General features: G+C 41.8%; 1 protein-coding gene across 3 annotated transcripts in view; it reads right to left on the reverse strand.

The window, feature by feature from the left end:
* Positions 1–15417, reverse strand: part of RAD54B (RAD54 homolog B) — a 429314-nt gene that overhangs the window by 73578 nt on the left and 340319 nt on the right. For all 3 annotated transcript variants that reach the window (XM_069220480.1, XM_069220479.1, XM_069220481.1), the window contains one exon: positions 13263–13438. In XM_069220480.1, the coding sequence (XP_069076581.1) occupies positions 13263–13438 (176 nt within the window). The remainder of the gene's footprint in view (positions 1–13262; positions 13439–15417) is intronic.

The following is a 15417-nucleotide window of genomic DNA, read 5'->3' on the forward strand; positions in this document are numbered from 1 at the left end:
GAGCTATAAAATACTCTGCATGAGTTAGTTGAGACCTAGTAAACTGCACATATGCCTAATCTACACCTTTGCGTACGAAGAAGTTCAATAGACACCAGAGAAGCTCCTAGAAAGGGAAGAGGCAAAAAACCTTCATTAGAAATAATAGTTTAAATCATAACCCTATAGCTGGCCATCACTGAACTGTGTACTATTAAGATCTACTGTGTTGCTAGAATATATATATTTTTTTTACTAAGATTGGCCCTGAACTGGACAATGCAATATTGTGTCCATCGTTTAACTGTTGAGTTCTGAACTCTTGACCACCACTCCCTCTCTGAGAAGCCTTTGACGGCTTACCCTTACTAAAGTCAAGTGTGGAAAGAGAATAACTGGCCCAGCCTGCAGAGCCATGATTGGACGGTCCCCATCACATCACTGGCAAACAACCTCAACCTCCATGGTTGCGGCCCAGAAGCCTATGCCTGCCCTGTGCCCCCTCAACCCCATGCAGTCTGACACTACCCAACTTCATGCTTCTTTTTAAAGAACAGAAAACTAATAACCCAGACAGGTTGGAGGTTTTCTCCTAGACTGCGGGTGTCATTGGTATATATTTTTTTTTTTACTTAGGACCACCGGGCTTTTCCTGGTATTCTCAAATAGGAATAAATGATGTCAGAACATTCGCCATAAAGGGGGTGGATGGTCTAAAATCTATGAACTGATGGCCCAATATCTGACAAGCCATAGGTCAATGGTTTCCACTGGTTGAGCCACAAGAGGCTCTTCCACGAGAAACAAGGCAATCAACAGACTCGTAATAATGAGGCCGGACAAAGAGTTTTGGCTTAGAGGGAACTCCTCCCATTTCTGGTGGAGTATCCTGTCTACCAAATGATAAATAAGGCCATCTAAAGGTTCTCCATCAAGAGAACCGTTATGGATGAACATTTATGAAGCAGTACATTCTATATTTTGTTTTTCCTTTGCTAATAAGTCCAAGAGCCCTGAAGAGGTTAGCAAACTTGTCAAGCTTATTGGTCAGATGCATCACTGATTTAAAAATAAGTGCAGCATCATTTGCAAAGATGAGCATTTTACCAGGAGTATTGGTTAGTACAGGGAGACCACCCGCTGCATCTGAAAAATGCATATTAAACCTATTGATAAATAGACAAAATAGCACAGGACAGGAGCAAGTCCTCTCACTCTGTGCCTTTGCTCTTTTGCTCCCCCATCTAACTTGGTCTGGAAAGTACCATCATGTATGTATTCCAAGAAGCAGGAAGGGCAAAACTTGTAGTTTCTCATGAACCTTCCAAAGTTTGGTATGCAAGACATTATCAAGTGCTGATTTAAGGTCAATGAATGCTATACATAGTAAGAATATTTTAGCTTAACATATTTGTGGGGAACCAGTCTCAATATGATTGCCTGATCGATTGTACTAATTTGTTTTGATAACTTTCAAGAGAGCAGTGGTCAGCTTTTTTTTTATATAAAGATATGCCTTCAGCGCCTAATGATGAAGCTGGAAAAATTTATTCGGATAAAATATCATTCATCAGCAACAGAAGATAATGGCTCCAAATATTAATTAGATACATACAAATCAGAATGAATTTGGTGATGCCTGGAGCCTTTCCTACTTTTTAGTTTTTAAAAGCATGCTGTAGTTGATCCACTGTGAATAAAACTATCAATATAATTCCTGAATCTCTCTCTAGATGTGCAACTATTGAAAATAAATTTGGTTATTTTTTCTACAATATCCACACGGAGGGAATACAGGTTTAACAAGGGGGCAAGCCATAAATTGCTGGGTTTATGAATCTCTGAGCAAGAGCAAAGATCATTACTCCATGAGCCAACATCTGACAGGATGCTCTACTATCATCACATAAAAAGAGGCAAGCAATATGTCTAATTACTGATCTCTAACTCTTTTTTTCTGGTGGGTTACCATAGTTTTGTTCTAACGTCTTACCATCTGGATTGTTTGAGTAGAAACAACATCAGGCGTTTTAAGTTTTGATAACAACGGCTTGTAAACCCAACATCAATTTCTAGCAAACCAGGAGGGCGTCTTCTCCAAGTACTCTTAGAAAGTTTTCTTTAGTTAAAAATAATCATCAGCTAGGTACATAATTTTGCAAGTAAAATATACAATTCAGGATTCTCTCATCTGATCGTTCTCCTGATAGTAGGGCTATATTCATAACCATTGACTGGATAACACTCAACTGTCAATTTAGTCTCCAGGTGACATGTGTCCAGTGTCAGAACCAAGGGTTCATTCATTTTGCAACCCTATTAACATACCTGCAGTAACCACACAAATAACTCTGTAAATGGGACTTTTAAAGCACGATCCTTGCTGCGTGTTTGCAAAGCAACATGACATGATATAAGTTCCACACGTGCTAAGTCGCAGTGTCTCTCGATAATAAAACTTCCATTAACTAGAAACCCCTAATACGAAATAACTAAATAACTTGACTCTTAAAAAAAATATACATTTCTTTTGATGCGCATTAGTAACCAGCCTTAGGACTGAGATGTTACATAAGTAACAAACAACTTTGCCAGGTAGCCACTCCAGAGAAACATTAACTACAGGGCCAAACAGAAGCTTCATCAAGACTCATGTCACGTGATTAAAGCTCACGGTTTAGTCACGGGACCAACAAAGAAAACAGGTTGCAAAGAACCTGGAAAAAATGCCACCAAATAACTGCTGAAAGGAAATTATATAATATACATGAACATTAACTGCGTATTCAACTACGGACCCAAACAAACTACTTTGAAAATATTGCAAACATCCAGGAATGTTACAACAAAATTAATTATTGTATTGACTAACAAATCAAATAAATGTCATATGCTGGCCGACAACTTAAATTTCTGATTCCAACAGCATCATATGAAAGATTTAGGGCCAGATGTAGCAAAGGGTTTTACCCATTCTGTGTCTATGGGAAAATGTGTTCGTACATATGGGCCTTAGTTCCTCGTTTTTTTGTTTTTTTTTTATTTCGGGGTACTGGCTAAAAATGAATTATTCTACTTTCTGACTGGGATAAAAGATTGTATCACATTTTCATCCTCACTGTCCCCCAGCCACTAACCTCTCAGTGGGTGGGGCCTCCGACGCATTATAAAAGCGCCAGCACTCTCCCACGGCATGGGACACTTCATCGAGCCTTCTTGACTTTTGAAGGTCAGCACTCCCTGCTTTGTGGACATCTTTCGCCCTCAGGCTGGAGTGGGACTTCTTCCTCCAGTCAATTACCTGTCAGTGGGCAGGGCCTCTGACACACCATAAAAGCCCTAGCACTCTCCAGCAGCGCGGAACACTTCATCAAGCACTCCTGACTTTTGGAGGTTGGCAAGCCCTCCTTTGTGGATATCTTTCATCCTCAGGATTTGGTGTAACTTCGTCCCCCAGTCGATTTCCTGTCAGTGGACGGGGCCTCCAACACCCTACAAAGGCGCTAGCACTATCGGGCAATGCAGGACTCTTTCGGGACACACCCGGGCTGCGCCTGGGTTAAGACAGGCAAGTCTTAGCCCGTCATAGCCCATAAGAGGCCGGGTTGGGCCTTCCCTCTTGGTTTTTCTCATTTTTATTTCTCGTTGGTTTTTAATTGGTTCTCTTTAGATAAACTTTCCTATTATAACCTACAGCCATGGGGAAAAGAAAGGTGATCTCTGCAAATAATGTGGACTCTCATCAAAATCATTCCTGCTCCACCACTGATAACGTTTTTTTGTGAGAGCAGCAGACTTGGTGACAAACAAGATAAAGTTAGCTACACGTCGCCTTGCTCGGTCAACAGACCCCCTACCAGATTTTCTGTAGAACCTTTAAATGTGATAAAGGGAAATACGAACATAGAGGTTCAGATCCATGCACCGAGCCCTTTAAAAGACATGGCAGAATTAATGGCTAATTGGGCAAGTCTGCCCCCAAAGGATTGTATTGATCAAGTGAACTTAGAAAAGGTTGCGTCCCCAAATGTGTGTCTACAAAGCTCCCCAAATGTAGACCCTTTGCCTAAACGTAGGAAAAAAGCTGTGACAACTAAAGAGTGTAAATGAACCCCTTTTAGTCCATTTTACATAACCCCAATTTCTTCATCACCGTCGGGTTTTTGGGATGTGTGAAGCCTTTAATTAGCGAGCTATTAGACTCAAAATTTCATCCCATCTATGACCATCTGAAAGTTATTGAGTTCACCTTAGAATGAGTTTCAAGTATCATCATTAGCCTCCTAGTAATGGGGAGAGTCTCGCTCAATTTAGGGTGACTCTCCCGACCCCTTCACAACCTATAGTGCCTAACTCAACCGTTTTACAAGGGAGGGTGGCAGTGATTACTAGGCCAAAGGCTACATATGAAGGGGTTGGTAATTTAGACTCACCTGCTCTATTGAAACTGCATTCAAGATTGGAACCCACGATCACACAAGAGCACGCCGTCAACTGTTCCCCGTGTGCAGTTAGCGAGTGGGGGCAGTGGCACTATTCCAATGGATTTACCCATCACTGGTCTCCCCCTGCTTCATGCCTGTACTATGAAAGGTCCCTAGGCTGGCTTCAGGTTCTTTTGAAACTAACTGATCATTAAAAAACAAGGTTTTATGTTGGTTAAACAGAGCGGTGCACCATGGCTGGGATTTGAGTACAGAAATTATTTTTGCCAGACAGGTAGGTGGCATTTGGCCTTTAGAAAAGGCTTATCAGGGAGACACAGTTATAGTAAACTTTTGCGAACCCAAAACTACGACGATATTCTTGCTCAAGTAACAGCTTGAAGACGCAATCTGAGTACCATAAAAGTCTTTCCCCTTAGTTTCTTTTATGGACATTTGCAATATAGGGAGCTGTTGGTAAATAAGAAGCCCATTCCTGTAACATCTTCCACTCAGGACCCCGCACCCCCACCCCCCCTCCCATTGCGGAACAGATTTACGGTTTTATCAGGAATAGGTGATAATGATTGACTTAAAACGTATAATGACAGCCGGCCCTCTAGTCCACTTACCATAACCTCGGCCTTGAGGCAGGGGCCAAGGTGTGATCTAGGCTCTTCAGTTTTCACAGACCTAAAAAAACAGGTTTTCGTTTTTATTCATGGAATGTAGCAGGGATATGACAAATTACAAGATGAGGATTGGCTATCTCTGATCGAGAATTTCGATACTGTTTGTTGTCAGGAAACTTGGGCCCTTGAGGATGTTGTCATAAATAGTTTTAGATCTTTTTGTACAAATGCCAATCCCTCTAATGCTGGTAGACGAAAGCGGGGCTGGTAACCCTTGTGGTGTCACCTGCAATTCAAGGCCTAAAAGTTCAGTTAATTGTATCTAGACCATGTAACCAGGTATTGTCCGTCCATTTTCCCAACAATGTGGATATTTTATTCATTAACTTTTATTTCAATGTTTTTTTTTACGGCACAGCCGACATGAATAAGAACCAGGAAAATAATTTCCTTGAAATTAAAAATATAGAGATTGCAATCATGTGGGCAGGTGGTTTTAATGCACACAAATGTCCTTTGAGGGAGAACGGTGGTTTTACCAGCTTTTAGAATGTAGACTTAGATAACTTTTTGCATTCACAATATGGCTAAGCGCTTAATAAGTTGATCTTATCCCTTCACCTAATTTTTTCATCTGCAATTAAGAGTGGCTCAAAAGAAAATCCCCCACATTTACTGGTAAAGGGAATTGCACTACTCTTGATTTTGTTTTGTTATAAAGCAATTTAGGTAAGATTTTGGAATCATATGAGGTAATACCTTTTCCTTTCAGTGACCACAACCCATAATGTTTGAAATGTAAGCAATTATGGGCTGATACATTATCTGCTAAGGTTCTTCCAGTTATTAAATACTCTACAAACGGAGGGGTCCGCCTAAAGTGGAGTACATTTGATCCTAATAAGTGGTTTCATAAAATGGTATATACCCATCATGAAGCGTTGCAGAGTTGTATTTCCTTTATAGATGATCCTACCAACATTTTGGGAAACTTTGGGAGAATTACCGAGGCCGTATCCAGTGTTTTTACCTCAAATGAATCTTACAAGGTTAAGCAAGGGGAGTCATGATTTAACCGAGAGTGTTCATTAGCACTAAAATACCTCTAGGCAGTTACAAACTCTGATGTAGTGAAATTAAAAGCACTAGGTTAGGCTACAAACAGGCCCTTAAACAGAGAAAGGGAACTATAAGGAGAAAAGCATGGGGGGATCTTATTAAAGCAGCTGAGCTAAAAGATCACACTTTATTCTGGGGTGTAGTAAACCAACCCTTTTTTCGGATAACCAACTTCCAGAGGTGGTTTGCCATATACCATTCCATAAATGGATGACCCATTTTTCTCCTATTTTTAATCCAGGTCCACAGGTGGGAAGTGTTTTTTCTTTTTAAAAGTATCCCCGAATCTTTTTTGGTGGAGGAGGCTTGGATAGAAGAACTTATAAATGTATCTTCTACAACAGAAGCTATTATTAGAGAAAAGAATGGGAAGGAACCAGTCCAAGATGGAGTGCCAAGTGACCTGTTCAAGTCTAATATTGCCTTGTGGGTCCCTTTAGTTACAAATGTCCTTAGAGCCGCTGTGAGGAGAGATCTGATCAGTTTGTGGCAGGAATACGTAATAATGATGTCATTTTGTTAGCACGCACAGGAAACGGGCTCCAGAAATTGCTATCCAGTTTTTCTTCTTTATCTCGGACCTTAGCTTAAAAATAAATCACAAGAAATATTTTACAATGCCTTGGGGGCCTAGAAACAGTAAACCAAAAACATTTTTTAGTGATGTGAAATCCCATTAAGAGAGTAAATACCTTTAATTATTTAGGTATTTATTGGGTGCAGGGGAGCGCTGGGGCAGTTTGGTGGTTAATTGGGTACAAAAAATGGAGGCTGCTGCAAATGCCACGTTTAGGTTTGCAAAAAGGCTGGGACAAAAAACGATTAGGGAATCCGCCCACCTTTACAGAAGTAAGTGTCTTGCTGTTGGAATGTATTTAGCAGGGGTTTGGGGTCATGCAGCTGTTGGTAAACTCCAGGCAGTGGATTATACAGAAGTAGGTTTGAGGTTTTTAAGGACAAAATTAACTTTCCCCCTCTTGCACTGTGGTTCAAATTATTGGTCGAGCCAAATGCAAAGTTTTCGTGGCAGGTGCTAGCTGACTGTCTTAGTGTGGAAAATGTTGCCCATTCCGTGGCTATCATATATTAATAACTGTGTCAGATTTAGGTTGTGAACATTTTTTAAATTAACCCTGACACTATTGGTGAAAAGTCACAATCACAAGTGAAGGCAGCTTTTATGTCTCATAGAGAGGAGAGGACACGTGGGCCTTTTGGACATGCCCTCAGTAATCGCTTACATGCTAACCTCTCCAATAACAGGTCTTGAACCTTATCTAGCTAGGTTTAAATACCCACAACATAGATTTTACCTTACACGCTTTCGGCTTAATAATGTACATTTTCTAGTGGCATTGCCGACTATGATTTCCTAGAATACTTCCCTCCCGTGCTGACTATGTGGCTCAAACTCTTTTCAATCAACTCTGCATTTTACATTATTTTGCACTTTCTATGAATCTTTGTGGTTGTGTTTCCTGCATCCAATTCTTCTTCTAAAATCTTTTGCTTCATAAAAAGATGGTTTCCACTTTTTACAGATTATTTCAAACATGGAAACATGCATTGTTGTTCCTAATTATATTATGGCCACAATTTTATTGACATTGTATGCATTTTAAGTAATTTTGCTTTTGTAATTAATGTATTTGGTTTTTCTAGGTACTTTAAGGTCTTTACAATCATTTCTTTTGCTCGCTTCCATCTGTTTCAATAGTGTGCTTCTTTACTGGTTTTTTTTTTAATTTGTACTGAAACATGCGCTTTTATGGCTGAAATATTCTGCCGAATAAAGAGTTTTTGGCTTGACTTGATTTCTCACTGAAACCACTTGTGATAAACCTCAAGGCCTGATAAGCATTAAACAAAATTTGCATTTGCAGGAAAAGTTTATGTTACGGTAAAGAGTTACATACAAGCAATGTGTACAATCAATTTAACTTCGACAGCACAACGATGAGCAGCATTTCATTATTTGAAGCTTTTTTAAAGCTATTACAAATAGCTACCAATCAGATGCAAATAAGTCTTGGCCCTGCCCCAAAAAGGGACAGCCCAGTCCAACCACTAGGCCAGAAACGCTCTGAACAGAACACAGGCAACTAGATTTTCTTGAGAGCCAATTGCATTATCAAGGCTGCCCAGTCTTCATTGCTCCTCACTCCTCTTTGTAACATTACCTTGCACTACCTGTCTCTTTATTTCACACTTGCAGGTTTTTTCATATATGCATTACTCAGTTTTCCTAAATCTTGCTTACTCTTTCATTCCCACTTTTCTTTCTTTCTCTCTCTTGTTCTGGTCCAAAGTCTGAAATAAGTTCAGGTTCCCAAAAAGAGTCTCAGTGCCTACTACCTGCAACCACTGGCCGAAAATAAGCACTGCAGCCAACCCTAGACTGGTTTCAGCCTTATTGGGCCTCATCAGTGAGGTGCATCCAAAGACCAATGCCAGTGGCACAGCAAGCCTGGTGCTCCTCATACACATTTACTACAGACTGACCACTCCATAGTGGCTACATTCGGACACCTTTCCTCTGTCCTCTACAACCCCCGACTTCTCCCCTACTTCACTTCAAACACTGATACCAAGACATGTCATTCAGAAGTCACAAGATTCATGACAGTGGGAAAGGAAGGTAAAACATTATCCCCACCTCTAGCTCCAGTCTCCTGTCATTCTTGGTGAAAACTGGTGTTGGCACACCACCTATTCTGTAGAGGGCAGCCGATGAGCAGGGATGCTGCAGGATTTCAAGATCCTGCGCACTGTGCAGGCGGCTTTCCTTCTCAGTCATTGGGAAGAAGACTGGATGGTATTAGGCCACAGTTTGATGTTAGCTGCCACTACTAGAGCCCCTCTCTTCATGCATGTCAATGAGAGTGCTTCTCTTGCACAACATCACACTGCAGATATTGATCAGGCCATTAAGTGGTCTAGTGGGGATAGGAAAGCAATCTGTTGTGAAACAGGCAGCTAGCTGCATGTCACACCCCTGCGGGGAAACACCAAAGGGATAGCTCTGAGAAGAGAAACTAATGGTTTAATTGGTCATATAGATCTGGTGGCAAACTATGGTGATTACAAACATTACACCAAAATCACGGAGCCTGAATACTTTATATTGCCCACCTGGCAGTAAAAACGTTTTATTGATGGTTTATTGACTCATCCCTAAATCATATTAATATAATCACAAAGAAACTGGAATTAATGCATGTTTTGGTTTGCATAACGCACAAGGCTAATTCCAATACCTAACAATAACTAATTGTATTGGACTAACCACTAACCTTGGGTTCTGGAGGAGCGTGCTACCAAGCATAAAGCATTTCAATATCTTGTCATGGGGTAGTGAGCGCTATATAAATGCAATCACAATTAAAATTGATGGGTTCCATGAATGAATAATTGATCAATTCGTCTTACCTTGTGATCATATCTTCCTGGAATATTTTAAACTCCATTTGAAAAAAGACAACAGGTACACACCCCTACTCAAATCCTTTCTGCCCAAAGATGTTCAAATGAAACACCATGGGCTGTTTTATAGATACAGTGCACTCCTCTGGTCTGAACTGCAAACTTGCATGCCTGGGGCAGACCAGGAGAGTGCTCCATGTCATAGCAAATGTGCTGTTCCTAGTGCAGGCGTGAACCCACACTGCGCTGTGAACAGTACATAATTGAAAGGCAGACAGGCTGATTAAACCCACAAGTCTGCCTTTCACTGAGGTGGCAGACCTGGCCTAAGGTTTAGGGAGGGGGGGGGGGAACTCCTCACATGTGGGTGCAGTGCGATGCCTTGGAGGTCCCTGGCATCCTTGTATCCCTTTCAGAAAGGGCACACTTGGGGTCCACTGACTGTACAGCACCTCTTTGTACCACACAGTCAGTGTGCCTCCCAAAGGCTTCTATGTCTTTGTGCTCACATCTATAAAATGGGGCAGGCACAAAGGCAAACGATTCCTCATTTGTATGGTACCACAATCCCATGCAGATGAGAGAATGCCCCCTGAGACTTTACAAGTGCACATGTAGTGCTGACACACTGTACTACAGAAGGAACTGAGCAAACATCTGTGGCCTTTTCTGTACAACCACAGCACCCCTGGGCGCAGAAAGTGGGTGCACACTCCTGTTGCTCCCTACAATCTTTCATTGGTCACCTACGCTGATGATACTCAATTAGTGGTTTCCCTTTCTAGTACTGGGAACTCTCCCTCCATCAACCTAGCCAGCTGTATGAGGGACATCGGCGACTGGATGATTCAATCCAAACTCAAATTTAACGATGGTAAATCTGAAGTACTCATCTTAGGCAATGGCTCTCCAGCCTCCCCTCTAACGTGTTGCTCAGAGGCCTTTACCAGTCTGCCCCCGCCTAAAGGACAGGTAAAAAGCCTAGGTTTTGTACTGGACTCCCGTCTCACGATGGAACTACAAGCCAAGAAAATGTCTTCTGTCTGCTTTGGTTTCATTAGATCTCTTAGGAAGATTCTCAATCTTCTTCCTGTCTCATCCAGAAGAATCCTGGTCCAGGCACTGGTCCTTTCCCGCCTGGATTATGGAAATTCTCTCTATCTTAGTTCCCCGGAATATGTAGTAAGGAAACTGCAGATTGTGCAGAATATGGCAGCTAGACTCCTTACGAACTGTCCCAGACATCTATCTGCCAAGCCGGCTCTTGCAGCACTTTATTGGCTGCCGATCAAACAGCGCATACATTTTAAATCCATGTGTATCACTCAGAGCCCTACATAACAGAGGTCCACATTTCTTCAGAAAACGAATCTCCATTTACGCTCCTTCGAGACTCTTGAGATCATCTTCCTCCCGACAGAGTTATTTACCCCGTGTCAATAGATCATGGGGAGGAAACTCTCATTATCAAGGCTGCCCGTTTGGAATGCCCTACCTCCTGAGCTCCGCCATGAACCTTCTGAATCTCTTTTTAGGAAAAGGTTGAAAGCTATTCTCTTCAGTCGTTAGCCAGTCCCTCCTGCTCTTCTCAAGAATTTTCCTGTACCTTCAGCGCTGGGATGCCCCAGGGTAGCTACGCGCTCTACAAATGCATAAAACTAAAACTAAACTAAACTGTTGCGCCCTCAAAGCACGTACATTAATATGGCCCCACATACAAATCTCCAACCCTCTCAAATTGGATTGGTCAAACCACTTCTTCATTTTTTTGTCCAGAATTGCTACCTTAGTGCTTCATCACCATGCTAATCCGGAGACCTCCAAAACATGGTCAACAAGCATTGGCTATGTCAACAGGTCTGGTTTTAAAGTTCTAATTTATACAAACATGGGCATGAACAAATGTTTACTATTTTTACCAAAGTTTGGCGCCCTTCCCTGCAGAGCTTGTGCCAAGGAGCACCTCAAAACGGTGTTCGCTGTGCAGCCACAATACGGTATAAACCATGTCTCTGTAGGAACGCAGCAGGTTGCTCCACAAAATAGGACTCTGCTCTCTACACCATCTGTTACCCTGATCTGACTGGTTGATTGGGAGAACTGCTAGGAAGTCCAGAATCTTGGACCTTAGCAGCCCCGTTGTGTGTGTTAGCATTTTTGCAGTTACTTAGCACTTAGCCAGGAGTCTATCCAATGAGTCACCCAAGCAAATGGAGTGAACGAAGCAGTTACTGGATGCAGTTTTAGCCACATTCCCAACATAACTATAGTGTTTTGTCCCTGCTTGTGCAGTTTTCCTCCACCTTGAAAGAGCTAAACAAGAGGATCTCCGTTTCCCAAGCATTCAATTGCAGGTAGCCATCAAACATCTTCTGATCAATGTCAGTGAAGCTTCTCCTCAGGGTCTCGTATTTGCTGCCCCACCAAGCAGCTCTAGATAGATCTGGGAACAGTCACTGGAAGAGCAGCAGAGTCGGCTATAGGAGGGGTCATAAATAGGAAAGGGAACAAGTAAATAATAACAAGCATTTACAATGCAATGGGTCTCGCGTTTGCTTGAGCTAGAGCAATTAGCATTGTAAACTCCTAACCGGACTTTTTTTGCCACATAAATTGAAAATGAAAATAAAACAGTTTCACATAACTAACTGGACTTTTCTTGCCATACAAACTGAAAGTGAAAGTTTCACATAAGCGAGCTGACGGCTGCCGTCAGTGCAAAGCAGACACACAAAGGGAACTAAAAGTTCACTCGTAGTGAAACCTGTCGGCAAAAGTGCAATTATCCATGTAACCCTCAAAAGTGCAATTATCTACGTAACTGGCAAAAGTGCAATTAACTATGTAAGAGGGTCGATGTCATGCTCGACTTCTGCCCAGCGAGATCACGCTGCGAAAAAAGAGAAAAAGTAGCCCAGGAACCGACGGAAAACGTGGAGCCTCGAATGTTTTCAGTACTTATCTGCTGCACTCGAGGAGGGCTAAACACCGGAAAAGGCATGACTTATGCATGCCTTTCACTAATGAAAGCAAGCAGATTTTAAAAGGCAAGGCCACGAACCAATGAAAGAGACTGACGTGACATGGGCGTGATTTGAAGCCCAAACAGACATTACAACACGGGACTGAGCGCTTTGCGCTTGCCCCTAAAAAAGATGGGTAACGGACAAGTGGCCAATCAAGAACACTACCAGTGACTGTCTCAGGGTCGGAACTAAAAACTATTTCCAGACCCATCAGGTTAGGTTACAAGAAGAACAGTGTAGTAGTCAGTGCTTGAAATGGAAAAATTAAAGTGCCGGTACTCTGTGCCAGAGTACCTGCTTGTTCCTGAGAAGTGCCGGTACTCTCCTATTAAAAGTATTACGTTTTTCTTGAAATGTGCCGGTACTCTCCCTCTCAAAATAAAAAAGTGCCGGTACTCAGTACCGGACAGTACCGGCCCATTTAAAGCACTGGTAGTAGTAGTTTTTTACTATTTGTTAAGTCTGAACAGAGTAACAACATACCCTGAAATGTATTACAATACAGTACAGAAAATATCTCTAATGCTTGGTCTTTCCTTTCACAGTGGTCTCACCGCATAGTTATCAAAAGTAACTCCTTGCAGCTCTGGACACAGGGACATCAGAGTGAATAAAAGAGCACACAGAATTCTAGTATGATGATGACATTTCATCCTCACCTCTCCTTAGGACTGTACGTCCGGATACCAGTCAACAACTTTGTCAGTACCTGCAGTTTTCCTGACTCTGCCTCAGCGAATCCGACAGAGTCATACCCTTGCGGGAATACATTGAGAAGCCCATCGTAAAGATTGCTTTCTGAAAACTCATCTTGGCTTAAATTACCTTCTTTTACCTGTTTGAAAAGATGAAATAAACATCCATTATCAGAATAACAAGTCACACTTTTCACCAACATATCAGATTTACTTTGTTGGGAGCTATTTTTTCATTGAATTATTTCACTGGTGTTCACAAAGCTTCTGTAATTCCTCATTGGGCCGTCCAGCACTTACCTAGCAGACAGAATTTTGAATTTGATTCCAGAAACAGAATATAAGATTTAATTACGAGACGGGCACAGGGAAAAACACTCCAACTTATTTCTTGGTTAGTTACTTCTACATTAGCGACCGGCTAGATGCCCTTCCCAAACTCAATGAGTCATCGAAAGGTTTGGTTAGTTAGTTCTACATTGGTGATCCCTAGACGCACTTCCCAAACTCAAAGAGTCATCAAAAGGTTTGGTTAGTTACTTGTAAATTAGCGATCCCTAGATGCCCTTCCCAAACTCAATGAGTCATCGAAAGGTTTGGTTAGTTAGTTCTACATTGGTGATCCCTAGACGCACTTCCCAAACTCAAAGAGTCATCAAAAGGTTTGGTTAGTTACTTGTAAATTAGCGATCCCTAGATGCCCTTCCCAAACTCAATGAGTCATTGAAAGGTTTGGTTAGTTACTTGTCCATTACTGCGTCTTAGTTCCCCTTTCCAAATCCAACGAGTCATGGAAACGTTTGGCTAGTTACTTGTACATTACTGGTCCTCAGACCAACGTGTGATGGAAAAGATGTTTTACAAGGTTCATCACAGCACAGTTCAGATGAACTTTCCATTGAAAATGCACTTTCTGGCTTCGTAATATATTCGGCACTGTTTTACCAATTTGAACAAAATTTGGCATTGCTTTGGTTTATCCAGCAAAGTTTCAGCATGTCAAGTTCTAGATATTAGAGTTCCAAAAGGTGTTGGGCGGGTTTCGAAGGGCTAGTTGTTTTGCATATACCGTTGGATGACTGCGCAAGAATGAAACTTCTGAGTTCTGACGATCAAATTTGAGAGGCGATTGGTTGAATACGAGGTTATTTTTTCCCACCAGCTTAAATTCACAGGTTTTGCAAAACCTGCTTCAAGGTGCTGGAAACATTTTTGGTAGAGGAATGGAGAGGCATGCTAAGCATTGTTAAAATACAGAGCGAGAGAATAAAAATAAACTGTACTGACAGACCGAATTTATAGGTTCTCACAAATTCAGCAGCCATTTTGAATATGTAGATACAGGATAGCTGTGTCTTAAAAAGTTTTTTTTAATTTTTTTTTATTTCCATGTAACTTTGGTGCTGGTTTACAAGTGTAGCTTATTCTTGGTACATCAAAATGTATGCAGATTCGTAAAGAGGGGTAATGTTACAGAGGAGCAAAACAGTTTACTTATGCTATTACCTTAGGTCCTGTTTGATTAATCTGCAGGAAATGCGATCATCAATTAGCATGGTACGCCCAGAGTTAAGATGTCAAGTTTGGTGTAGATCCGTCAAAGGGAGTTGAAAAAACCTATGATGTTCTACTAACTTGAAAGGTACTTTCAGTCCGGTATGGTGAGGTGTCTGGCGGACTTCACCAGGAATATTTACACACAGAGACAAAAACGCAAGCACACTCTCCCTCTGTCTGTTTGGAAAGACTTAAAAAATGTTGGTTATTTCACTAAAGAATGCGCTTTCTCTCACTTAGTGCGCCTACCAATACGCATTGTCACCCTTTCTACTGCCCCTTGAGCGCCTCTCATGCTCCTTGCTTGTTGGTTAATGCAGTGGTTCCCAACCTTTTGACTTCTGTGGACCCCCATTTTATCATTACTCGAACCTGGGGACCCCCACTGAATCATTATTGGAATCCGGGGCGCCCCCCACCAAGTCATTACTGAAAGTTGGGGACCTAAACTGTTAAATATTATTTCATTTTCTAAGCAGTCGCGGACCCCCTGAGGAGGCTTTGCGGACCCCAGGGGTCCCCGGACCACAGGTTGGGAACCACTAGTTTAATGTATTTTAAC

The sequence above is a fragment of the Pleurodeles waltl genome, chromosome 2_2 (assembly GCF_031143425.1).
Source record: "Pleurodeles waltl isolate 20211129_DDA chromosome 2_2, aPleWal1.hap1.20221129, whole genome shotgun sequence".
Taxonomy (NCBI): Eukaryota; Metazoa; Chordata; class Amphibia; order Caudata; family Salamandridae; genus Pleurodeles; species Pleurodeles waltl.